This window comes from Grammomys surdaster, unplaced genomic scaffold (assembly GCF_004785775.1).
Source record: "Grammomys surdaster isolate TR1022 unplaced genomic scaffold, NIH_TR_1.0 67, whole genome shotgun sequence".
Lineage (NCBI taxonomy): Eukaryota > Metazoa > Chordata > Mammalia > Rodentia > Muridae > Grammomys > Grammomys surdaster.
Genome location: NW_021604569.1, coordinates 18733790 through 18760727, shown reverse-complemented (window position 1 = coordinate 18760727; position 26938 = coordinate 18733790). Strand labels below are relative to the sequence as shown.

At 38.0% G+C, this 26938-nt stretch overlaps 1 protein-coding gene across 1 annotated transcript in view; it reads left to right on the top strand.

Annotated features, from left to right (window-relative positions):
- The window catches only part of Abca13 (ATP binding cassette subfamily A member 13), a 438342-nt gene that overhangs the window by 372125 nt on the left and 39279 nt on the right, over positions 1-26938 (top strand). Inside the window, exons 56-58 of the mRNA XM_028777793.1 lie at positions 5899-6049; positions 14030-14164; positions 20090-20193. Coding sequence (XP_028633626.1) covers positions 5899-6049; positions 14030-14164; positions 20090-20193 — 390 coding nt within the window. The remainder of the gene's footprint in view (positions 1-5898; positions 6050-14029; positions 14165-20089; positions 20194-26938) is intronic.

The window sequence follows — 26938 nt, the reverse complement described above, 5'->3', positions numbered from 1 at the left end:
AAAATATTAATTTAATTTATTTATTCACTTTACATCACAATATCAGTCCCCTTCCTTCTAGTATCCTCTCACGTGGATCCTTCCCCCTATTTCTCCCTTTCCTTCTCTTTTGAGAAGGGAGAGCCACCTTTTAAATATCACTCATTCACTCCCCTGCCATACGACACACATCAAGTTGCTCCAGGACTAGGTGCATTCTTTCTCACTGAGCCTCATTTAGGGGAACAAGATCCACAGGCAAGAAGGCAACAAATTCAGGGACAATCTCCACTACTGTTGTTAGGGGTCCCCAATTTCCTTACACACATAGTTTCTGACTTACAAGGTTCTAAGCATAGTTTTTCATCTCTATGATAGTAGAAAAGAAATGATGTATATTAATTATAAACTGTACTTTGAATTTTCATCTCTTCCAAGGCTAGTAATATGTAGTAATAATATTTCTATTGTGTTCAACTGCATACTAATTTGAGTCCTAAGTATTTTTAAGATAAACAAGTTGGATCTATAATATTCATTCATTCATTCATTTATTCATTCCATAATTAAAAAGTAGTAATGCTTCTCCCCCCCTTTCTGTCTGCAGCAGGATCTCCTTACAATAGCAGAAACATGATAAATAGCTCAAGATAACTTTGAACTCATGACTGTCTTGCTTTTACCTCTGAAGTAGTAGAATTACATAAATATGTAAACACAGCTGGCAGTAAAATATTTTTTATTTATAATATTTTCATTTAATGTTGACTTTACTGGGGCATAACCTCATTGTTAGCTGATGAGAATGTGTATTTTATAAGAACTTATACATCTGCAGTTCCAATAAATTGCAGAATTTTCTTTTCTTCTCATGTCTTTGGTTTAATTATCAGGATATTATGATCCTTTTGAAATTAATTCAGAGTTGTACTTATCTTTTCTTTTTTTGAAACAGCCTGGGAAGGATTGATGTTATTCTTCAAACATTTATTAGAACTCACTACTGAAATTATCTCATCCTTGGATAAATTGTGGGCAATTTAAAAAGTACTTGTTCAACCTACTTCCTTGTGCATCTGGTGAAGTTTGTTCTCCCTCATTTGAGCATATTCAGTGGCTTGTTTATTCTTAGGTACCTGCTCATCTCATGGAGATCATCTCACATTGATCATCATAGCCTTCTCTGCTTCTATATCTTAACAGAAATGGATGTTACAATTTTAATCATGTAAATCTTTTTTGTTGTGGTTCTTAGCCAGTGTATCTAAAAGTTTGGATTTAAGTTTTTTGTTTTTGTTTTTCTTTTCCAAAAACTTAAACTGTGACTTTGAACATTTTCATTACTGTTTTGTCTTTTCTTTTTCATTTTTTTTTTAAAAAGCTACTTTGGCATATTTTACTTAACTTTTCTTTTTTTATTGGATATTTTATTTATTTACATTTCCACTCCCTAGAACCCTCTTTCCTATACCCTTTCTTCCTTTATGCTTTTATACCATTTTGATTACATGCATGTATTAAGGTCAGTTCTAGGTTGAGGGTCTAGCAATACAATTGATGCAAATAGTCAAGGAATAAGCAATACAATAAACACAAATAGTCAAAGAAAAAGCAAGGCATTAAACACAGTTATGTGAACACTCCCATGATCACTGTTTCTAAAGGCTTATCAGGATAACCAAAGTATCTGAGCCTACTTCCCTATCCTAGCTGAAGGTCATTTACATGTCTGATGCCTACTTCCTTGTTCTAGCCTAGAATTAGATTCCTGTCTGAAATTACTTCTTTGTTCTAGCCTACTATTTAGTTTCCTGCCTGAGATTACTTCTTTGTTCTAGCCTACAATTTAGATTCCTACCTGAAATTACTTCTTTGTTCTAGTCTAATGTCAGATATCTGCTTGAAGCCTACTTCCTTGTCCTTGGCCAATGTCATATTCCTGCCAAGCAGCCCATTTCTTTGTCCTTGGCCCATGTCAGCTTCTTGCGAAGCAGCCCCAAAGGCTCTCCACAACTCCCCCTTTTTTATTTCATTAACAAGACTGAGCCTGTCTTAGGTCATTCTGACAAGAATGCCTTCCTTACCCATCATGGAATATGCATTATCAAAGGCAATACACCTATGTCTTAGGTTGGTAAGTCTCTGTGTAGAATCTTACCCGTCCTTGGCTTGCCTGTTAATTTAATAACTCTATTTTACATATTTATTCAGTTTGTATTTTGTTTTTCTTCATGATATAGGTTTGGTTTTGTTCTATTTCTTTGAGTATTTCAGATCAAGATGGTTAATATGTTTTTACTAAGCCTTTTACGTAAAAGGAAATATAATTCTCCCTAATATTCTTTGAGTTATAATAAAATGAGGCTGCAAGGTTTCTCAAGATTTCTCAAATGTTGAGATCAAGTAAACAGGCTCTCTGGACTTTCCTTTTCACTCTTCCTTTTCACCCTAATGGCCTCTAATTCCTTACATAAGTTCCAAAGCCAAGGTTTCATTGTTGCCTTTACCACTGCTATTTCCATCAGTATCTACTAATTCCACTTCAAAGAGGGCTTTCCATTAGGTGTATTTGGGTACTAGGCTGTTCATTTCCTTCTTATGTCTACTGTTCCCAGGCAGGAGAGCTTCAGTTGCATAGTCTCTTCCTTTTCTCCTGTGTATGGACTCTTCTTTCCTTGTCTGACTCTGTAGCACTGCATGTTTTTTTTATCTCTAAAGAATAATACAGCTATGCATATTCTCTCTGCCTCTCAGGAACCATTTTCTGCACCTTGTCTTCATCTGTTACAAAGTCTAGAGCTTTAGGAAGATGAGAGGTTATCACAGCAGAGTTCCTTCTGTTTGGATACATGCCTGTCACTGCTAAACTTTTCCTGGATATGTCCTGCATTTGAGTCAGTTGTCGAATGTTTCATATGTCAAGACTTTTCTGAATAGTTTTAGTAAAGGATTTGGTCTCTTTTTAATTACAACATTTTTAGACACACACACACACACACATACACACACACACACACACACACACACAAAGCCCAGGTTGGCCCCAACTCTTATAACAAATTTAAAATAGCATGCTTGCTACTGTAGAAAACACACATAAAACATAATAATGAATATGTATATATATATAAAATATATGCTTATGAATATATACAGATTTATAAACATATATACTATATATACATATATAATATACACACATGCATATATATATTTTTTTTTCCAGAGTGAGTAATGAAATATGGAGGGATACTTGAAACTTAAATTTTCATTCAACCTTTGCATTTTTGTATAGGAAAAACAGACATTTCACGGTGAGGCACGATGTGCAATGTATTTATTATTTATCAGACTACAAATCCCAGAGGACATCCCTTCTTGACAGTCTCATTTTCTATGCAAGATTGAGCAATGAGTAACTATAGGAGTCATGAAAGCGACTGTATAACCACCACAGCATTATTGAACAGTAGAGTAAGAGGAAGGTCCTACGAGACACAAGTTAGGTGAAGATGACCTTCTTCAGACATGAGGTTTCATTACTCTGTCTTCCCATGGTAAGAGGAAATCTAGACTATGAGTTACCTCCACCATCTTTTGTAAAGACAATAAACCAGTCAGAATTCTCCAGAGAAGATATGGTAGGAAAGGAATGGGGAGGAAGATAGAGGGGATAGAATAGAGAGGAGATATTTTCTTTTTCGAGAATTTGCTCAGGTGACTGAGGAGCCTTTGCTATTCATAAAGTGGAGACTCAAAGTGCTGGTAACATGGTTCAGTTCATGTTCTCACACTCAGATCCAGGAAAATGGATGTTGTTGCTCTTACCTGAAAACTCTGCAGTCTAAAGTCCTTGTGTGTCCTCAGCACTCTCAAGCTTAGGAGTGGAAGGAAGAGGATGCACCAGCTCTGAGAAGGAAAGAATGTGAGGGAAAGGAGAGGAGGGGAAGGGATGAGAAAAGAGGAAGAGGAAGAAAAGAGGAAGATAAGAAGGGAGGGAAAAAGAGAAGGAGAGAGAGGGAAAGAGATAGGAGAGGCAGGAAAGGAGAAAGGGAAGGAAACAAAGGTAGATCTGTTTCCTTCTGCCTTTTTGTTTTGTCTAGCCTTGAAGCATGTGAGAGGGTACCTACCTGTTCCAAATGTGCCTCCTTGAGCCAGACATTTCTGGAAATACTCTCACAGATGCACTCAGTAGTACCACTTTCCCAATGCCTTCTTATCTCATTTATTTTTTATTTTTATTTTTTTACCTATTTTTCCATTTTTAAGGTTGGATATTTACAGTCTTTTTGCCTCCCAACCCTCCCAAATACCTCTCCTTGCTGTTTTTCCAATTCATGGCCTCTTTTTTTATTACTCTTAAGTTAGATCCTTATTAAACATCGCAGTTATCCATTCTTCTGAGATCCCATGTTTACGACATAATTATCATTTCAAAAGTGCCACCTCTTAGTACCATTACTTGGAAGATGAGTTTCACAGTATTACTTTGGGGTTTCACATCCAGGAGGAGATGAAGTAAACTTAAGTGCATACTGTTAAGTGAAAGAAGCTGTGCCATGCTTTCTCCAAGTGTCCCTTCAGCCCTGGGACATTCTGACATAGATAAAGTCATAGAACACAAGAACATCAGTGCCCTTGAGGTTTGGCAGAGACAATAGAAGGTGATTCATTAGATTTAAATGGGTGAAATTGGTCTTCATGGTCTTATAAATGGTAGATATCCGATTTGGTGCATTATAAAATAAAACTACAGAACAAAGTGTGACCTGTCGTAGATGCTGGACTTGGTTGTTGGGTCAGTTACAGCAAGTTTGTCATGCTGGTGCCTGCTGCTCCCAATGGGAACACTATGACAAGGAGGACCACTAGATATGGACATTTGTCATGACCTTTGCAAATGAATCAATTAACTCTATTTTTCTACATTTTATATACTCAATACAAGTTTATGTACAATTGTTATAGTTAATTTGAATTATAAAATCTTCAACTAAAATTGTAAGGACTTGTCCATTATTTACAATAGCTTCGTTGTGGGAAGATTCTATGATAATCATTTGTTAGGCATATATTATGTGATAAATACGAAACTCAGCGGTAGACACACATATGTTCACACACACACACACACACCAATCCACGCATGTGCTGGGATCATGGGTTGGTACTGGGTGGGAGAAGAAACAGTTTTGCACTCTATTGGCTTTGTTTCCCTGATAGAGCCCTAGAAAATAAACTCAAAAAATCATATTTATTGCATATATATAAACAAGTTTTTCACAAAGAAAATTAATGTGGGGGGGGAGAGGAAGAGGCAGAGAGAGAGAGAGAGAGAGAGACAGAGACAGAGACAGAGACAGAAACAGAGAGAGACAGAGAGAGAAAGGTGGAGAAAATAAAGGCAGGGGGAAGGCCAGGAGAGAAGGAGGATCAATTGGAGGGTTAGAAGAATAAGGCTTATACATAGATTTTTTTTTTCAAAAGGAAAGGGGTTTGGAGCTTTTGGTGGGGGGATGAGTTTTGAAAAGGAGAGGTGTTTGGTAAGAAAATCTCTTCTCCTTATGATTCTAGGTGATTAGAGTAAGTCCCTGTAACTAGCATGTGCAGAGATGTCTTTTCAAGTAGGCATGTCCTTTACAAAGGGAAATGTTTATAAACTCATTATCTGGGGTGAGATCAGCAGCTTTCTCACAGTTTGCAGGTTTACAGTTACCTTTAAGTTAATAGCTCATGTGCAAAGATACATATTTTGTTGTGGCATTTTCTGATACCTTTCATTTGTCTTTAGGTGAAAGTATTTGTGCAAAATTAGTTAGCTGTAGGAATAGTGGGATTGATGAGCCAGCCATATTTAAGGGATAGTTTGATAATGCATTCCTGAAGACTTTTGTCAGCTTATTTTATTTATGTATGCAGAGATATGGTGGATCTGGCTTCTGCTGGCAAAGTGGGCATTCTTATTGGCTACTGTCCACAGCAGGATGCCTTGGATGAGCTCTTGACTGGCTGGGAACATCTTCAATACTACTGCAGACTCCGTGGGATTCCAAAGCAATACATTCCAGAGGTAAGCAATCTTGGGGTTTTCCAGAGGAAAAAGATCCACTGAGAAATGCTGGTCTAATCAGCTATAGCTCCAAGGCTGTTCTCTTGTCCCAGGATAAGAAGCCATGCCACCAGTTAGGTTCAAGGCAAAATTGTTTTCCAACATTACAATTTGTATTGGTATTCTATATTTTAAAATGTGTCAGTGGAGGAATCCTGTGCAAGGAGCTAAGTAAAAAAAATTCTCTCTTACTTTGTATCTCTAAGCTTTTTTCTTTTTCCTATTAATATGTGCTTTCTTGTCTAATGATTGTCGTTAGGAACAGAAACTGTAAAACTAGACACAGTATGTTTTTGAAACTTGGGAGTTATTGGAGAAGATGTCTTCTTTGGGAACAGGAAGAAATATTCCTTCCAAAATTGTTTTCTGAGTGGCTTTAGGAGAATGAAGGACAGTGAGAACTGTAAAACCTCTGAGGCCTCCCCATATGGTGTCTGAGAGTGATGGAGAGCAGATGAAGTAAGGGTCAGTGGATACTTACTGCTTCCCTTGATGGAAGGTGTGGACTGATCTGAGCTCCTAGCCTTGACAGACAGCTTAGAGAACATTTATAATAGGAATGTATCAGAATGGAAAATAGTTAAGGTACATTTTACCCTTTGTACACCTCTTTGTAGTATGTGAAGTGCTTGCTAGATTTCTGATTCTACAAATGGAGTAAGGAAAAAGGCAGTGGAGCTTATTATTGTATCCTCAATCAGAGTCTGTAGGAGTTGGAACATCTTAGGATTCACAATAGACTAGCCTCTGCCCTCACTGATCCATGACAGTTTATTCTGTGTTGTTTTTGTGATACTGTAGTCTTCGGTTTTGTTTGTTTGTTTCTACTCTATAACTTCAAAACCAGAATAGAAGCTCTCCCCTTCTTTGTTCAGACCCAGGACCCTTGATTGACCTACCACCCACCTTAAAGAACATGGCTAACTAACCACCCTGCAGGAGACCCACAAGCGTACGTACTCAAACAGCTCTTGGCATCCAACACTAATTGTTGGCTTAGTCTTTAATAGGCATTTTCTCTGTCAGCTCCCTCTTGTTAGTTTTTGATTGAAGAGGTAGATTCTTGGCAAGTGGCTATAAGCTGGCCTCTTTTGTCTGGATGAATGCACCTCTGAAAAGTCTCCCTTAATAAGACTCGGTGCTCTCTGTCATCCAGGCAATTGCCTTCAGATAGCCCACTGTCCTTCAGTCTGTGTTTTGAACTCCTCCACTGAGAAGTTACTTTAATGCTCAGCAATTAGGGACTAGCTTTATTTCTCTCATGAAGCTGTAGTGGATTATGCAGATGGTATTGCTACTTGTTCATGCAGCAGTTTCTGTTAGATCAGCACATCGTGTATGTATTCCTAAAGGACATAGTGCCTCTCCCAGCCAATTTCTCACTACTGTAAATTGTGTGAGCATTTGAAACATAGAATAAGCACAGGACTCCGAGGTGCTTATTATGGGGTATTAGTATTAAATAACATAAAATGATGACCTAATTAATGTAGTCATGAATCATATCTTAACATTTCATCTACCATGGATCTCATAATGGTAGGGATACAAAACTGTCATGAAATATCCCTGTAGCTTGATGACATCACACCCACTTTAACAACTGCATCACTGTATATCACTTGTGTAACAGTGGTGGTTGTAACAAGCCTCCACCTTCAGCTGTATCAAGGAATGCTGTATATAATGTTTGACTATTGCTGGTATATATATTTACTATACTGTAATGTGATTTTTGCTGTATAGATTTACTTCTGCTTATAAAAAATGGGTTATAGTAAGAGTATATACCCAGGAAACAGCCTCATGAACTATATATTTACCACAGCTCTTGATTCTATTGAGAAGTTACATCTATGTTCAGTGATTAACATCTACTACCCAGGATTGGAAGAGAGTTGTTTAAGGTTGACAGTGTGATCAAATGTCTGAAGTTTTACTTTTCAGAATGCATTCTGTCCTTAAATGATGCATGACTGTCTTTCTGTATGTCTGTCTCTTAACCTGAACAGTTAAGAGGTGTATGCCTGATTTTACAATTGGAGAATATGAAACCCAGAGTGTTCAGGTAACATGTATCCATAGCTCAGACTTTGATTTGATTGACATTATCCTGATGGTTGCTACCAGACTAGGACAAAATATCTTCTACCATCAATATCTCGGGATTCTTTTTGGAATTTCTGGTGTGTATGGTCAAGGAAGCAGAAACTGTATAGGGTGACTATAAGACTACTGTAGCCTGGCACTTTTCTTATTTACTTTCCATTGTGCTCCAGTAAATTGGGTCCAGTTCAATGCTGGAGCAATGGAAACAAAAGAGACACTTTCCCCTCCTTAAATATCTGACACTCAAACTGGTTCTCTTTTACAGACTTCTATCTTGTCTATGGAAGAATAAATACCTATGTTCTATGATTTCGGAAGACCCCGTGCTTGCTGAAGAGCCTTTTCTGCCTCTCCCTCACAGCACTAACTCCTTTTTCTCTCCAGCTGAAGCCTTGTTCTGGGTTCTGCCTGTACTCTATGGAACTGGATCTACCTATTTCAAGTTTGCTGATATCTTCTAGCTATGACATTGTCCTTTACACTTGTACCATCTTAAATACTCAGGCAACATACTCAGGGAAGAAAAGGCTACCCCTTCATTTGACTTGAGTCTAGGTTCTGCATGTTGAATGGCCAATTTCCAGTTTGTTGTTCACACTGTACAGTTTTGTGCAAAGGGTACATTTTAAGCTTGTAGTCAGCTAACCGGTTTGGTGAAACGTTTATCATCACATCATCACCCAGTGGCTCAAGAATGCAGTTATAATTGGAGATGCTAGAGAAGATATGTAAGAGAATTTTCTAGTATTTCCTGAGCTAATATATCCAAGCAAAACTTCTAATTGGGATGAAACCTGGTGAAATTTGCATTTGATTTTCTCTGTGATAGAAGTAGGCCCTTTCCTGGGCCTATCTTTGTAAATACCTAGTCAGTTCTCTAGAAATGCTTCTGAGTGTTGCTTTCAGCATCTTCTCTATAGATGTGACTTGCATCTTAAATTTCTTTTTTTCCATTTGTCAGGAGTTTTAAGAAGAGCCAAGTTTTGAGTGCAAGAGAATCACTAGGAGATCTCTGGCAGAGCAATGATCACAAGATGGCCTTCCCCTGGGAAATGCTTGGTTCTTTTTCCTACTCAGTGTCTCATTTTCATTGTGAATTTCACAGAACAGCTTTGATATGGGCATAACACCTGCAAATGGGCAGTTGTTGGCTCAGGAATCTGATGAGCATGCATGCTTTTCTGAATAATCTTTCTGTCTACTGGATATTCCCCAAAGTTTTTATGTGTGTTGAATGTGTTGTAGCCTGAGCAATGGAAATAACATTTCCCAATCTTCTGGTCTAAACACAGCACAATTTCTAGAGCTTTCAGAGAAAAAAAACAAAAACAAAAACTAAATCAAAACCAAAAAAAAAAAACAAAAACAAAAACTAAATCAAAACCAAAAAAAAAAAAACAAAAACAAAAATCAAAAACCCATGTATAAGATCTTGTAATTTATGACATTTTCTGATTGTGCAACAATAACAGTGACATTTTGTGGCTTATGATGTTTTGGGGTCTAGGTAGCACTTACTGGCCTTGATTTCTAGGACATTACTTTTGCCATTATTTTGATAGGGGTGCTAACTGCAGAAAAGATGGTGACAAGATGTTTCTCATTAGATCATTTTCAGTTATCTTCTGAAAGTGACATTCACAGAGCATTAGATCAGACATTTGTTCCTGCACATTCTGGGATCATTCCTGTGATTAACTGCTCTGGGATTTGTAGTGTGCACTATTTAACCTTTTGTAAAATCAGGAAAATATGACAACCATTTTCTGGTTTCATAAAAATAACCAACAGCATTTGGCAAATTTATTAGGAAAGTATTTACTCTGAGGTGCATTGCAACAAATCCAGGGCTCTTCATCATTATTTTTCTTTGTTTCTCCCTTTATTAACTTCTTTTCATTCCTCTTCTGAATAAAATGAATTTTCTTGCAATAAAAATTCATAACACATGTATATTTTGAACATTTTCATAACTCTGAAAAGATAACCAGAATTTACACTTTTCCTGTTGGTTTTTTCGAGTGTTTGTGTTTATCAAAAGGCATGAAATATCTGTGTAACCCCAGTGGTGCTCACTGAAGCAAAGGTTTCCTCTCCGAGGGAGCCTGCTTCCTCCCTCCATCTTGCATATGAACATCACCAGGGACATTGCTTCCATGTCTGCTTTGTGATTCCATGGACACCATGGGTTCTTTTTAATCCCTGCAGCATAGGCTTTCTGTTTTAACAGTCTTTGCTGCAGCACCCCAATTAGTTATTCACATTTGTCTTCTAATCCTGGATAAAATATTTTGAAGTTTTTATTTGCTCAGAAAGGCTTTTATTCAATTTATTTTAATTGGCATAATTGGCCTGAATGAATACAGCAAAAGGGATGTCTCCTGTGAGGCAGTCTGGAGAAAACGGCTTGAATGCTTTCATTGAGAACAAAGTACTAACCTTCAGATGGCTTTTTCTACTCAAGTTTTAATTTCTTTGTGCCTTCGTTTTTCTCCAGTCATACTGTTTGACCATGGACCAATACTTGTGCTGTCTAGCTCAATTTCTCAATTACCTGGAAGCCACACAATACAGACAGAATAATTTGTTTAAAGATGTTATTATCCAAAATGTTTTGAAGTTTGTAACATATCAATAGTTATCACATTATAGCCCTAAGTTTTATATGCTTGAAAAAAATGATGTATGTTAGCCTAACACTGTTTTAGTTAGTGCCTTAATATACATAATTGTCAGCTGTCACAATCATATGGAATTTGTCCTTCTAAACTTGAACTTATATATGTTTTTCACTAGTTTGGTTTTGAGATCATATCTGAAAAACAGACCTACCTTTATATATGCATTAATACCTCAATAATATAGATTTTGTCCCTTTTTTATTGGATGTTTTATTGTTTTATTTACATTTCATATGTCGTCCCCTTACCCCATCCCCCACCCACCTGGGAACCCCCTATCCCCTCACCCCTCCTCCTTCTTCTCTGCAGATGTAACCCCTACCTACCCCCCACTCCCACCTTCCCACCCTCAAAATTCCCACCCCCTGGGGCGTCCAGCCTTCATGAGGTCAAGGATCTCTTCTTCCACCTATGTCCAGCAGGACCCTCCACTCTTACATATTCTGCATCTGCCTCTGAATATGTCAGACTCTTGAAGACCTCTGAGGAGACATCCATATCAGGCTCTTATCAGCATGCACTTCCTGACTTCCACATCAGCATCTACCTTTGGTGACTGCACATGGGATGGATACTCAGGTGGAGTGGTCTTCAGATGGCCCCTCCTTCAGTTTCTGCCCCTCACTTTGTCTCCATATTTGCTCCCTTGAGTATTTTGTTGCTCCTTCTAAGAAGGACCGAATCATCCCCACTTGGTCTTCCTTCTTCATGAGCTTCATGTGGCCTGTGAGTTGCATCTTGGGCATTTCAAGGTTCTGGGCTAATATCCAATAATCAGTGAGTGAATACCATGTGTGTTCTTTTGTGATTGGGTTACCTCACTCAGGATGATATTTTCTAGTATTATCCATTTACCTAAGTATTTCTCAAATTCATTGTTTTTAATAGCTGAGTAATTCTCCATTGTGTAAATATACCACATTTTTTGAATCCATTCCTCAGTTGAAGGACATCTGGGTTCTTTCCAGCTCCTGGCTATTATAAATAAGGCTGCTATGAACATATTTGAGCATATGTCCTTGTTATATGTTCGAGCGTCTTCTGGGTATATGCCTAGGAGTGATATAGCTGGATCCTCAGGTAATGCTATGTCCAATTTTCTGAGGAACCGCCAGACTGATTTCCAAAGTGGTTGCATCATCTTGCAGTCCTACCAACAATGGAGGAGTGTTCCTCTTTCTCCTCACCCTCGCCAGCATCTACTATCACCTGAGTTTTTAATCTTAGCCATTCTGACTGGTGTGAGATGGAATCTCAGGGTTGTTTTGATTTGCATTTCCCTGATGACTAAGGATACTGAACATTTCTTTAGGTGCTTCTCGGCCATTTGAGTTTCCTCCGTTGAAAATTCTTTGTTAAGCTCTATACCCCATTTTTTAATAGGGTTATTTGGTTGTCTGGAGTCTAATTTCTTGAGTTCTTTGTATATATTGGATATTATCCCTCTATCAGATGTAGGATTGGTAAAGATCTTTTCCCAATTTGTTGGTTGTCGATTTGTCCTATTGACAGTGTCCTTTGCCTTACAGAAACTTTGAAATTTTATGAAGTCCCATTTGTCAATTCTTGATCTTAGAGCATATGCCATTGGTGTTCTGTTCAGGAACTTTTCCCCTGTGCCCAACTATTCAAGGCTCTTCCCCACCTTTTCTTCTATTAGTTTCAGTGTATCTGGTTTTATGTGGATGTCCTTTATCCACTTAGACTTGAGCTTTGTACAAGGAGATAAGAATGGATCAATTTTCATTCTTCTACTTGTTGCCCTCCAGTTGAACCAGCACCATTTGTTGAAAATGCTGTCCTTTTTCCACTGGACAGTTTTAGCTCCTTTGTCAAAGATCAAATCATAATTCATTCACACAGGGGTTATAAACACAGAAAGGCAGGATGTGGGGAAGGGGATGACACTGGAGTGTGGGTGATCAGGGGGAATACATATATCTTTCAGAACCGAGTATTGGCTGGGTGAAGGTTCAGGGGACAAGTCACTATGACTCTGCCTTTGACTCACTTGTCCTTATCTAAGTTGGTATTGTCTGCCAAGGCTATCTATTTACAAGATCTATGACTACTCAGGCTTGTAAATTTCCACAAAAGCTGCCTGTTTAAATACCTTATAGCCATCTGTTTCAATGTTTTTCCACTGAGACCCAAGACTTGGTGTTAGTATACATGTATGACAGGCCTATTGCTGATTTGAGGCCTATGGCTGATTTTAGGACTTCAGTGAAGGCCTAAAATAATATAGGTTTTTATCTACATAAGAATTCACATATATATATATGTATATATATACATATATATATATATTTACACAAAGAGATGGAAACAATCAAAAAATGTTTAACTTGGTTCCCATATAAGAGACATTTTGAAGATAAGAAATGGTTTAAGGCAAATTATCCTGGGGAAGATCAACTTAATTATAGTCTTAGAGACTCAGCTGGTGTGCATCAGAGAGAACTGAGATTTACATTAAAATTTAAGGGTAAGTGAGTTGTGAAGAGTGTGTGGTATGATTATGGAAAAAAGAGAAGTTGTGAGCCTGAGGGTGAGGGCTTCACTGCTAACCCTAGTGACTGAGGATGTATGAAGTTCTGGTGAATGAAGTCTCATCCTTATGAAGTGATCAGATAGTTTCCTACAGCTGCAAAGAGCTGGTTCCACCTTTTCCAAGCTAAATACTGTGTAAACTGAATTCTGAATGTATAGATGGTATCAATGGTCTACCGCAAGAAAGGCATATTTCTTAGTTGTGTTTATACAGACAATTCCCTCCAGTGCTATTTCCCTTGAGGTTTTGGTGCCTCATTTTGTTTCTTTTCTATCCAGCTCCTTCTCAGCCTTCCTTTGGGTCCTCTTTATTCTACTCACATGAATGTGGATATTAATCTAGACTCAGCATTAATTCAGAATCCTCAAATTTCCAAAACTGTGTTTGACCATTCTCAGTGTCCTCAGACACGGAACCCCCTTCTCACTGTTCTTTATCCATTGCTCCTTTTCTATAAAGTGAAATGGGGTGTGGAAGGCCTCTGGTCCTCTGGGTGAATGGAATACCAGCATTGTGGGAGAAAGCAGGAGTCAGAGGGCAACCCAGCTCACGTAGGCATCCTGGAGAAAGGTTCATGGACACGCTTCTCTGTTCCAGGTTGCTGCAGACCTGGTGAAGCGCCTGCACCTTGAATCTCATGTGGACAAGCCTGTGGCCACTTACAGTGGAGGCACCAGACGGAAGCTCTCCACAGCCCTCGCCCTGGTGGGAAAGCCTGATATTCTTTTATTGGTGAGTAGTTGGAATATCCACAATTGTGTTAATGCCTTAAACATGTGATAGAAATTATTCAGCTTTTAGAACTTCACCAGGAACTTTAGGACTTGAGACACTGATTACTGACTCTATGGGCTCCTGTAAATTAATATTCCCTAACATATGTTAGATAGTGGTGTTGTTTTACAAAAATTAGGCATTTTCTTTTGGTAGACTCACATAAAAATGTTGACATTAAATGAATGTTAAGATATTAGCATTCACCTTTTATCTAAACATGCATACCTGTTTTCATTTAACATTTATTTATTTTTAGTTCTTGTTTATTTATTTTTGAGATTATAATAAAATTACATTTCTGCTTTCCCTTTTGTCCCTCCAAAGCCTCCCGTATACCTCTCCCTACTCTCTTTCAAATCCATGGTCTCCTTTTCATTACTTATTATATCACATACATGTGTAAGTATCTACATATATATTTTTAAATATAATGTGACCTGTCTGTGTAATGTTACTCATATGTATATTTTCAGGGCTGAACTTTTGGTATTGGATGATCAATTGCTGTTCTCTTCCCTACAGAAGACTATTTCTTCTCACGAATTATTTGAAGTCCTATATATGGGCTTATATATACTATACCTGTAGTGATATATACACATGGTAAATCATGAGGATAGGCATTAGAATTTGCTGTGTTTAATTTAGCATCTGTTCAAATCCATGTGCTAACAGCCTCTTTCATAGCTCTTAGTGATATGAGAGGGAGTTGAATTTCTAAGATAGTAGGTCTCAATATTTTTAATGCTGTGACCTTTTTATATAGCCCCTAATGTTGTGGTAACTCCATCACAAGTTCTTTTGTTGCTATTTTATAACTGTAATTTTGCTACTGCTATGACTCATAATATAAATATTTAATATGCAGGATATCTGAAACTCCCAAAGAAGTCACGATCCACGTGTTGAGAACCATTGTTCTAAGAGATCTTATAGGAAGGTCTTTAGATCGTTGTAGGAGTGTTCTGGATAGGTAGGAAGACACTTGCTTCATTACTGGCCAAGAAGAGAAAGTATTGCTCAATTGCACATCCCTGCTGTGATGTACAGACTTGTCTTGATGTAGACAAGGGCCAGTCCTGGTTTAATCCTCTAAACTAAAGCCAGATAAAGTGAGCAATCTTTCCTTATATAAGTAAATTCTTTCATGTGTGGGTATAGTGATGGAAAGCTGTCTAATATATTCACACAGCATGGATACAGAGGAAGGCTGAGAGAGTTCTACCAAGTGACAGAACAGGAACTTGTCCTTGAGTTAAGGCAGCCTGTCATCTGTCTGGGAATAGTCAATTAGGTTACTGTAGCTAAGGAAAGGGGATTTTTTTTTTATCAATAAGCAGAGCCAATTGCTATGCATTTAAAAATTGGTCTAACTGTGCACAATCCTATTTAAATAAGTGAAGAACCTTGTTCCTATGCCATTGATAGGATTTTAATTGCCACAGTCCATCCAAAGTTTCACCATGGAAGACAGTTTCGGGAGCATTAAATGTCTTTTCATATTATTGCTTATATATGAAAATAGCTTTTCCTTGGGGAAGTCAATGAAGACCCAGAAGATATATGATAGAAAAAATGATTTTGTCATCTACTGGTTGGACTTATAAACTCTGTTTGCTCTTAGTTTGCTATTAAAAGGTCCAATACCAGAAAAGGTCCAATACCAATGCTATTTATTATAATGGATATATATATATATATATATATATATATATATATATATGGATATAAATATCTTTATATTTATCATTCTCTGTTCTACTCTGATGCTGTCCTATCAAGATGAGGCAGTGTTGAGTTTAGAGGTTCCTGGCATTCATCATCACTTCTATCTGGATAATCTCACATTCATTTATGCATGATATATTTCCTCATTCCCCTGACAATGCCTCTACTCTGGAGTCATTTCCTTGTCTTGTTGTATACCCAAGTGTCTCTTCTTTCACATATTCTCATTCTCATTCACTGTGAGAGCCCAAGACTCCAGCACAGTGGCCACGTGAGCAGGTTTAGAAGAGCTACTACACTTTCTTGGGGTGCACTTGCACATTTGATCGATTATCTCTTTGTCTCAAAGAAGTACTCTTCTTTGTGTCTGTCTCTTGGAGATGTTGAAAGCGGTAAATTAAATAATCCATATTAAGTGTGTCATCTGGTGTCCTGTGAGTTATTGTGATAATTCAAGTCAGCCGATTAAACCAATGCCTTGACATTTTCTACAGAGGCAAGAAGGACAATAACCAGAAAAGTTTTGAATCACCCATTCAGCCTCCTGCCTGAGCAATACCAGACCCCACTTTCTATTTTCTTACTTTTTATTCAATGCACATGTATCACTAAATTTACAGAAAAGACCAAGTGTTTGTTTTCCTGTTCAGTCTTCCTCATCCATTTGCCTTCTGCTTTCTTCTTTGAGGGAAGTTGATGGCCAGAAGCTCTTAAGAGATATATGCTTAATGCTCCCTCACTGCAAAAAGCAGAGACATGCATCACACAGCTGGGCAAGATTTCTCTTAAAAGTGGTTCTGATAACAAGTACTTGGGAGTTTATTGAAGAGGAAAGCTTCAGGTTCCAAGAAACTTCAATTTATTCGCTGTTCTTCAATAAATGATGTCCTTTCTAGTACCATAGATCTTTCTGGTGGAGGCCATTCTGAAAGTTTATGGAAGTAGAGGTTTCATTTTAAAAACGTCATGCTTTGCTTTCCTTACCACATTGCCAAGAGAAACCAAACTGGTATGAAAATGTCTCCCTTTCATGCAGTTTTATTGAAGTATCATAGTCTCAGACACACACACACATGCACAGGCACACGCACAAATACACAAACACCCTACCAAGCACTTTTGTATTGCTTAGGGCTATTTGCGTTTTGATAACTTATCAGGAAGTATGTCCCTGACAAAAACTAATTCTTCTTTCTCTGTAACCAATGATTGCTTTAGCTCTCCATGAAGATGTTGGATCTTATAGAATCTTCCCCTTCCATACTAATATCTAGAGTGCTAAGGTTGTTATATAAGCAATCACATTGTTAAGATTTCATGAGTGCGACTTCCCTGTATTTCTAAAAGACACTATATGACAGCAGGCATTCTGGTCTTCTTACCCTTATAATCTTTCTTCTCCTCTAACATGATGTCTCTGAGCCTTAGGTATAGGATGGATTGTATCAACTGGGGCTAGGTATCCCCTGGTTACTAATTCTCTACATTGTGACCAGTTATGGATCTCTGAACTAGTCTCCATCTGTTGCAAAAAGATGCTGAACATCTATCTGTTGAAAGATCAGAGTTATACTTATCTGTGACTATAAGGATAAATGTAGTGAGAATTTTGTTTTCCTTAAAAAACACAAAAAATATTATGGGTATATGTTTTTGTTTTAATCTCAGGTGTGAGGATATTGGGCTGCTTCATAGCAAATGCCAGTTATTTGCCTTGTGATCTAACAGGGTCATGAAATTACCAGCTGCAGATAGTTTATGAGAGTGTGTGATGTTTGGAATTCTGGGGACTTTTCAGAAGATATATAAATACTGGAGCCCCATCGAAGAAGCTGGTTGGCTGGTTGCTGGTTGCTGGTTGGGTGCTGTTGGTTGTGGTTTGTCAAATACTCCAGTGAAAAGAGATGAGAAGAAAAAAAAATAGATCAAACTTGCCCCAAGAAATTTGACTTCTCTAACCAGCAGGAAATAGTCTAACGTCATTACCCCTGTTTCCATCTATCCTTTTTTTCTCTCTCACATAGTGTTGGGGGGCTGAAAGGGAAGAAAAAGAGGGATAGAGAAGGATAGAAGTTTCAATACAGATTAATATGTAGAATAGAGCTAAAACTTATATTGGTATTAAAAAATGGAAGTAGCGGGTTCTCTTTTAGGTACTATGCTGTTTCTAACTATGAATCTTTGGATAGGTTTGCAATGGAAAGCCTGAATAAATACCTTAAGTATAATTAGACAGATAACAATGTCACTATTGTATCACTGGGAATATCTGATCAGGCTAGTTATTAATGAGGTCTCTACACTTAACATCTGGGTAAGACTGCTGATTGCTTTTGTTTCTTGATGACTTACACAGCACCTCCTGATACTTCAAGTGCTAGTCTTCAGGGAGGAGGCTTCAAGGGCAGTTCCATCTTGATTCCTCCCAGTCCTGCACAACATTTGTGTTGTCTTATTTTAAGTCCTAGGAGGCAAGCAAGTTTCTCATTGCCTGACCCTGATACTTTGCTAGATAGTTTATGTATCTTAGGGTAGCATGTCATCCCTTGTGTTATGTCCATTGAATAAAGGAGCATAAACATAAAATAATCTTCCTGCTGTCCTTTTCAAACATCATTAGCATTTCTTTCCCTCCTTCCTTTCTTCTCCTGCTGTAATCCCCAGTTCATATCCTGCCACCCGATGTATTTTTTCTGTGTACCTCACTTCAAAGTTCCTGTGTCTTTTATGCTTTCTCGAGAGCTTCTCATGTTTGATCCATGCATCTGATGTTGGGCACTTCCACACACTGACTGATGTAAGTACAGATTCAGTAGATGCATTAGCGCATGCTTACGTGCCACTATTTTCATCTCATTGTCTTTGGCTGTGTACACATGAGTGGACCTGCAGGCTGCCATGGTCATGTGATTTCACCCTTTATCATCAATCTGTTTTGACTGTTCTTATTTACCTTTGCTCCAGCAATAAGTAAGAGCACTCCTTTCCCCCCCACCCCCAGGAGTGCTTTTTACATCACTCATCTGTCATTTCCTCTTTCTACTGTGAGTGAATAATTTTAAATAGCCTCTGTATATGATTCTTTCATTGGCTGGATCCAATCTGCAGTAAATACTGTTACTCTTATCATTTTGCTTATTGATGTCCCTGCTTCAGAATTATCATCAGCTCCTTGTACCTCATTTCTGTCTTCTTTACAACCCCTGTTTTGTTCATGCATTGTTTTTCTTATTCTCTTGGCTTTCCTAGTTGTAATTATTTATATCTCACTGAGTTTTCTGAAGATGACAATCTCTAGTCTTCTCACCCACGACACCGTCCTTCATTATGCTAAGATTGTTACTTGAACATTACTGTGTGTATCTTGTGGCATCATAGCTGCATGGACTCAGTCCTTGCTGTCTCAGATCTGAAGCAGTCATCTCACAAGACTGTTTTAATAACTATTTGTTGTAGGAACACTTTATTAGTCAGTCAGGCGAATGATTCTGGGGCGAGTCTATATGTGCACATACAACCTTAGCTACTCCTGGAAGGTGTGTGTAAGTTTTTAAGGTGATATGTCTTTCCTCAGCCCACAGAAGTAGGGCAGGGCTGAGAGCTCTCTGTTTCTTTACTTGGGGGCAATTTCCCATATATTGATTCTTGTGTGTTTTCATTCTACAAAGACATGATGGATGTTTGTGAAGGTTTCTGTATTTGTTCTCCATGGGCATATCCTCAGGCACCCACTAAGGCAAAGAGCAATTGAGGCATACAGAGTATCTGGCCCTTACATACTGTTTAAAGGGGTTTAATGGAGGCCCTATAGCATAGAGGGTCTGGTCCTTAGTCGGTTCTTGCTGCTTTTAGTCTCAACAAATGTTTCCTAAGACCTCAGTAATTAAAGTATAATAAAAAGGATTGTAACTAGTTGCAATAATTAAGGTCTCTTGTATGGTCCTCTGCAGGAGGAGAGGAGAAAGCAACTCATATATGTCACTTCACTTCCTTCTTCATTGTGAAGGAACAAAGGAAAGCCACTAGAGAGTTCCCTGTTAGTATTGCAGTGGGGGTTTCCTTCTGACCAGAGTCTATTCTCATGGGACAGTAGATGTCAATTCCTGTCTGTGTTTACCAAATGACCAACCTTGTATGTTTTCTTCCTCTTAGGATGAACCCAGCTCTGGGATGGACCCTTGTTCTAAACGGTACCTCTGGCAAACAATAACAGAAGAGGTTCAAGATGGCTGTGCCGCCGTGCTAACCTCTCACAGGTGAACTGTCCCTTCAGATTGCTAGTTCCTGAACAAGGTTTAGTCTCAATGAGGTCACTTAGAGAATGGAACGGAAGAGCTTTCATTAGTCTTAAGTTCCAAGAGCCCTTTGGGAGATGGAGGCAGAGAGGTTATGTCAGGTGGCCATCCTCTATAGAGGGGGAGAATTAGAACTAGAAACTTCCTGTGATCTGTGTCCATAGATTCACCCTAGCTGTGATTGCTCAGGTGAGGTCTGGACTCTGTCCTTCTTAAGGACCTCCAACTTTCTACCCAAGGTCACCCTGTTCCCACTTGTTATTCATCTGAAATGCATGATCAAACTTTTAATGGATCTTATTACAGAATTACTTTTGTATTTGAAATTTTCGACCAGGGTCCCTCTCTCAGATTAATGAAACATGTATGTGCTATACAGCAATAAAAATGTAGATTTCATGTAATCATTACATGGAGAACAATAGCATTTGGCTAATAACAACCCTGAAGATGAAATGAAAAAGAGATTATAAGTTTTAGGCTTGATTTGCTTCCATGTATAGCTAAAATATGCTCTGAATGAGGTGTCAAGAATTGTTAAGATCTGAAATTTGACTTTTATGGGTATTTTATATTAATACAATTATATGACATGTATAGATTTATATTTGATCACTTTCATTTATAGAGTACATAATGTTTATCTAGATTACAGCATATTACAGTATATTTTTTCTTATCATTGCTGAATAGTGCATGAATAATCATGATTAATATTTTAAGAAATAGGACTGGCACTATAGCTCAGTGGATAAAAGCATTAGCTGGAGAAAGTCTGAAGACCCAAGCTTGATTCCCCAAATCCACAGCTGAAGGAGAAAAACAAATCCTAAAAGCTGTCTTCTGATCTCCATAAACATGCATGTACTTGTAGTTACACACAGACAACAACAACAAGAAGAACACACAGGCACACACAAATATAATAAATAAAAAACAAACATAAAGAGATTAACTGTGCACCCACACCCATAACATGTGATCACATTTATCACCACTTGTTTAGTGTAGGACATTTGCTATAGTAAGTAAACCCTCATAGACACACAATATCATCATCTGAATTCGTGCTTGTAGTGCCTTTTCTCTTAGTTTTGGGAATTCTGTGGCTTTGGAAAAATACTCAATGTCAAGATCCATCCTTAGCATCCTACATTGCCTGGAAAGTTCTCCTGGTCCCCTGTTTGCATTTCCTTTGCCTGACCTCTGGTAAGCAGACATTTTACTGCTTGTATAGTTGTACATTTTTCAGAAGTCACACATCTGGAATCCCATACCAGCCTTTCAAGGCTGGCTTCTTTCCTGATTTCCCTCACGTTTTTTCCCTGGTTTGCAACCCCATTGCCTTTCAACAGCAAGCAATGTTCTATTGTCTGGTTGTGCTGCAGTTTATTTATCTGCTCATGTACTGACAGATGCTTTGATTACTGACAAGTTTGGGTAATTATGGGTAAAGCTGTTATAAACATCCATGTGCAGGTTTTTATGTGGATGTTTTTCAGACCTTTTGAGTAAATGCCAAGTAGCTTGATTGTTGGACTGTGCAGTGAGCTGATGTTTGACTTGCAAAGAATCTCCTTTTTCCTTTGATGATAATACAAATTGAACCTAGAGCCTCACATATACTTGGCAAGTGTTTTACTACTGAACGATACCTCCATCCCTCATTTACCTTTTCTTTTGAGGCCACTCGGCCATAAATTGAGTTCCTCCTGTCTTAGCCTCCCAAGTCACTAGGATTATAGAGCTTCACCACAAGGCCCATAGCTTCAGTTCTTTCTTGTTATTTCTTTGTGAACTTGTATTATGCTATATTATTTAGTTAGAAGAGGTTAGACATAGTGAGTATTGTTAGATTCTGTGTTCAAGTCTCTTGCTTGGAGGCTCCACCTCCAACAAGCTGGGTCGCTTCTCCAGGTTCTTTCTTCCCCTACTGAAGTTTTGTTTCACTCACAAATGTTTCTCTGTCTCCTCTGTGATTGGCTCCTGATACATTTCTTTAGAAATGTTCTTACATTTTCAATATTTTTCAAAATTTTCCCAGTTTCTTTCTGTTGCTCTTTTTTAATTTAACTTGGTTAGCCTCGGCAAAAGGTTCTTTGTGATTCCTATTATTGAAAATTTTCAGGAAGCATGTGGATTACCTATAACAGGGAATGATAAAGGGAATATAGTCTATTTTTCCCTATTACCTTTTTATTGAAGAATGGACACATCATATGACATTGTATCTATAAATACTGAAAATAAATATGCAGTTATTACCACATTTTAATGTAATATTTGTCTATTTTGTTTCATTTTCTTCCCCTGAGACTCATTTCAAGACTAGATGGTTTCTACTGATGTGCAAATCCTCTGATTCTTCCCTCTTCCTTCTTGAAATTGGGTATAGGTTTCTGGTGAGTTCTTCAGTTCCTTTCCTGGCCTGCCCTCTCCGGCCCTATGTGGCCTGTTGATGAATCTGGGCAGGGAAATAGTGGCCCACAACTTGCAGTTACAGATTATCATTTTCTCACTGTGCAGTGGCTTTTTGGCATCGTCCTCACAGAGTCACATATATTCATGCTTTTGGTCCATTCCTGAAGTTCTGAAATGGCTGTTTTCTTAAATATATCCAGCTTTGTAGTTGGCTTTGGAAACATTTGATTATTTTCTCACTCAGATATAGCCAGAAGTACCACAGCTGAGTTTTTGTTTTTATTTTGTTTCTCTTCCCAATGGAAAAATTTGCTGAAACAAATACATTTGATAGTTATTTGACTTTATAATAATATGTACATATTCTTGCTTTAGATGTTTACTTTGCTCTGGAGTTTTAGCAATTTCCCACTGATGTTCTGACTCTGATTACATCTGTTGCTGGCACCAGGCTCGGGGCTTGACATCCAACCATGTGTCCTTAGATGGGAAAAATGATATAATGATGAAAACCTTTTTATTTCTCACCATATATATATTAAGCTATTCTCTCTCAAAAAGACCATAAATCATTGCGATATCTCTCTTACATTCTCCTATTCATTTGCTTTTACATCAATATTATATATTTGCATATATACAGATTGATTTCTCTTAGATTTCTCCCTATTTGCAGACTATAAAGACTCAATTGAATGAAGACAAGGGAGGCCTGTATGATTCTGTGATTTTTTATTAACCATTTACTTCTTTACATTTCAAATGATATCCCCTTTCTTGGTTACCCCTTCACACACCCTCAGTCCCATCCTCCCTTTCTCCTTTCCCTTTGCCTCGATGAGGGTGATCCTCCACCCACTCACACACTCCTATGCTCTAGAATATCTCTACACTGTGGCATCAAGCCTCTACAAGACCAAGGGCCTCCTCTCCCACTGATGTCAGATAAGGTCAATCTCTACTACATATGTATCTGGAGCCATGGTTCTCTCCATGTATACTCTTTGGTTGGTTGTTTAGTCTCTGGGAGCTCTTGGTGGCTCAGTTGATATTGTTCTTTGTGTGGGGTTGCAATCCCCTTCAGCTCCTTCTGTCCTTCCCCTAGCTCTTCCATGGGGGTACCCAGGCTCAGTCTGATTGTTATAAGTATCTGCATCTATACTGGTCATATAGAACCTATAGAGAACAGCCATACCAGGCGTCTGTTGGCAGACACTTCTTGGCATCAGCAGTAGTGTGGGGGCTTGGTGTCTGTAGATGGAATGAATCCCTAGATGGCCTTTCCTTTAGTCTCTGTTCCACTTTTTGTTCCCATCTTTCTTTTGGACAGCAATATTTCTGGGTTAACAATTTTGAGATGAGTGGGTGGCCCCATCCCTCAACTAGAGGCCATGCCTATCTACTGTAGGTGGTCTCTATAGGTTGTATCTCCTCTTTGTTGGGGATTTTGGCTAAAGTCATCACTTTAGTGTCTTGGGAGCCTCTTGTTTTCCTGGCATCTGGGACTTTCTAGTGACTACCCCAAGTTCTTCATTCCCCCACTGCTACATATTTCTGTTCACAGAAGGTCAGAAACTTGATTGTATAATTTTTATGCAATGTTTTCCTCTACATATTCCTTAACACAGAGAATTTTGGGAGAAAATGGGAAGAAAATGGAGAGTAAGAAGGACATTCAGCTTTCTCCTCACACACTCAATGCTGATGCCAAATTTCCAGCACAAAGCTTTAAATCATAGTCTCAGCTCACCTCATATCTGTACCAGGATGACCATGCAGGCAGAAAAGTTCATGCTTACTTTGTTTTTAAGTAAATGGCCAATGGCTGATTATACCATTACCACTTTCAGGCTATCTATAGTCTTCTTTCTATAAAATAAATAAATAAATAAATAAATAAATAAATAAATAAATAAGTAAAGTTATCAAATTCTTTGCCCTGAGCTCTGGTTGGTTTTGTTGGACCAGCATGCTTTGGTGTTCATGTGTTCAACATGTGATACAGTCCACGTAGACCTACTACATCATTCACGTTGAGGTTGGAACTCATGCTGATAATGATGTAGCCATCTATTTGTCCAGAGTACATTTAAGAATGTAACGCAGGAATGACCTGATGTTCTTCCCACATCGCAATCAGAAACCTGTTAAACACATGTTAAAGTCAAACTTGGATTAATTTTTAAGCTTTACTTACAGAGGTGAACTTTTGTAAATGACTGTTGAGTAGTGCAGATTTAAAAGCCACAGAATCACGTTAAAATGTGAGAAGCTTAAGTAGGACTCTCTAAAGAAGCCTGTGAGAGCTTCGGTGTGAACGGCCTTTTCTGTGTGCCTCCGTGTTCTTAACACGCTTTCTATTCTACCTCACCCCGATTCACCTAAAATTCCTTCCTGTGGATTAATCAAGGAAATAGCAGACCTGAGTTGAGGTCTCTATTGGGCAGAGATGTCCTTAGGCTCTCAGCAGCCATCCTCAGTAGAGGTATCGTAAATAAGTGGTTATATAACTCGCAGTTTGCATTTCCCAGTTCCTAGACAATGAATTGTTGCCACATATAATTTTCAAGAGGTATGGCATTTTTATTCTACTGTTTATATGTGAGATGACCCATTTTGAATTTCTGAAGGAAATATCTGTAATTAACTACACACTTTATTGATTTGACAACTCATTATTTTCATTTGAAATGGAATAAAAGGGAAGGGCATTTGCTTTACAATACAGAACTTGGGATTGAATAGCTCATGGTCTACTGGTTCATTTTTTAAATTGTTTAGTAACTAGTGTATTAAATTAGATTTTTAATTTTATTAATTCTTTGAGAATTCCAGACAATAGACATGATTATAGTCATCTTCCAGCTTCTCCCAGATACCCCTCACCTTCCTTACCTGTCTGACATTGTGTCTTCAATATTGTTTAATCCATCAAGTCTGGTTTGTTCTGCTTATATGGTTTTTTGGAGTCTGGCTACCCACTGGTGCATAGTTGACTTATTCAGGGTCACACCACTGAAGTAAACCTTTTGGCTAGGAGTAGATCTTAATGGCCTCCTTCCCCCTCATTGCTGGGATTTTGCCTGGCTTGGGCTTTTTCAGATTTTCTGCATGCTACCGTGATTACTGTGAGTTCTTATGTGTAACTGCCTTTTTTGTCTAGAAGATGCTGTTTCCTTCAAGATACCAACAACCTCTGACTCTGACCTTCTTCCCCATCTTCGACAATGATTCCCAAACCTTGAGCTAGTGGGTGTGATATAGACATCTTGTTCAAGGATGAATATTCTGCAGTTCAGTGGGTTCTGACACTCACATTAGAAGACTGGGATTTTAAATTGTCAAGTATATCCAACTTCTGTCCCCTCCAGAATTTCTTCTATATTACTATATTTAAAAAGTGCATTCTCATACTTAAATCACTTCTGTATTTCTACCTATAGTATGCTTGGGCATCTTTTGTTCTAATGCCATTTATTTGGTATGAATTTAATGTGTTCCATCTTTTTTTTGTTGTTGTTGTTTTTTGTTTTTTTTTTTTTGAGACAGGGTTTCTCTGTGTAGCCCTGGCTGTCCTGGAACTCACTCTGTAGACCAGGCTGGCCTTGAACTCAGAAGTCTGCCTGCCTTTGCCTCCCAAGGGCTGGGATTAAAGGCGTGTGCCACCACTGCCCAACAATGCTCCATCTTTGTAACAATCTAATTTAGCAGAATCTTCCCTCTCACTTTTCCACAGTTTCCTTTCTTTAAGTAATTCTAAGTTAAGTTTTCATTTTCATGGGGATGATTGCACGTTGATTTGCATCAAATTTCATCTGCATATTATAATATATGGCTCATAGTTATATAATAGTTATGAATTATAACTCTTTATAATGCTATACTAATATTAAAATAATCTTATAATTTAAATAATTTAGAGTTACATGGTAAAAGTTTATTTCTAGTATTTTTATATTGCATTTTACATGCTATTAAAATACAAAACATTTTAAAAATTGTGGAATCTGCTTTAATGAAATGTTATTCTTTTAAATTTTTATACATTCTTTTATTAAAATAGAATGACATCACTTTCTGCCTTTCTTCTTCTCCCTCCAGCCCCTGCCCCGTATCCATCCTCTAGCCCCTCTCATGTTACCTCATGGCTCTCACATTGATAGCTTCTTTTTCTTTAATTATTATTGACACATTCATGTATATTATGTATATGTCTTCACACATATGTAAATAGAACTGATAAATCTGTTTTGTTGTTTGTGTGCATATGATTCCCAGGCTGACC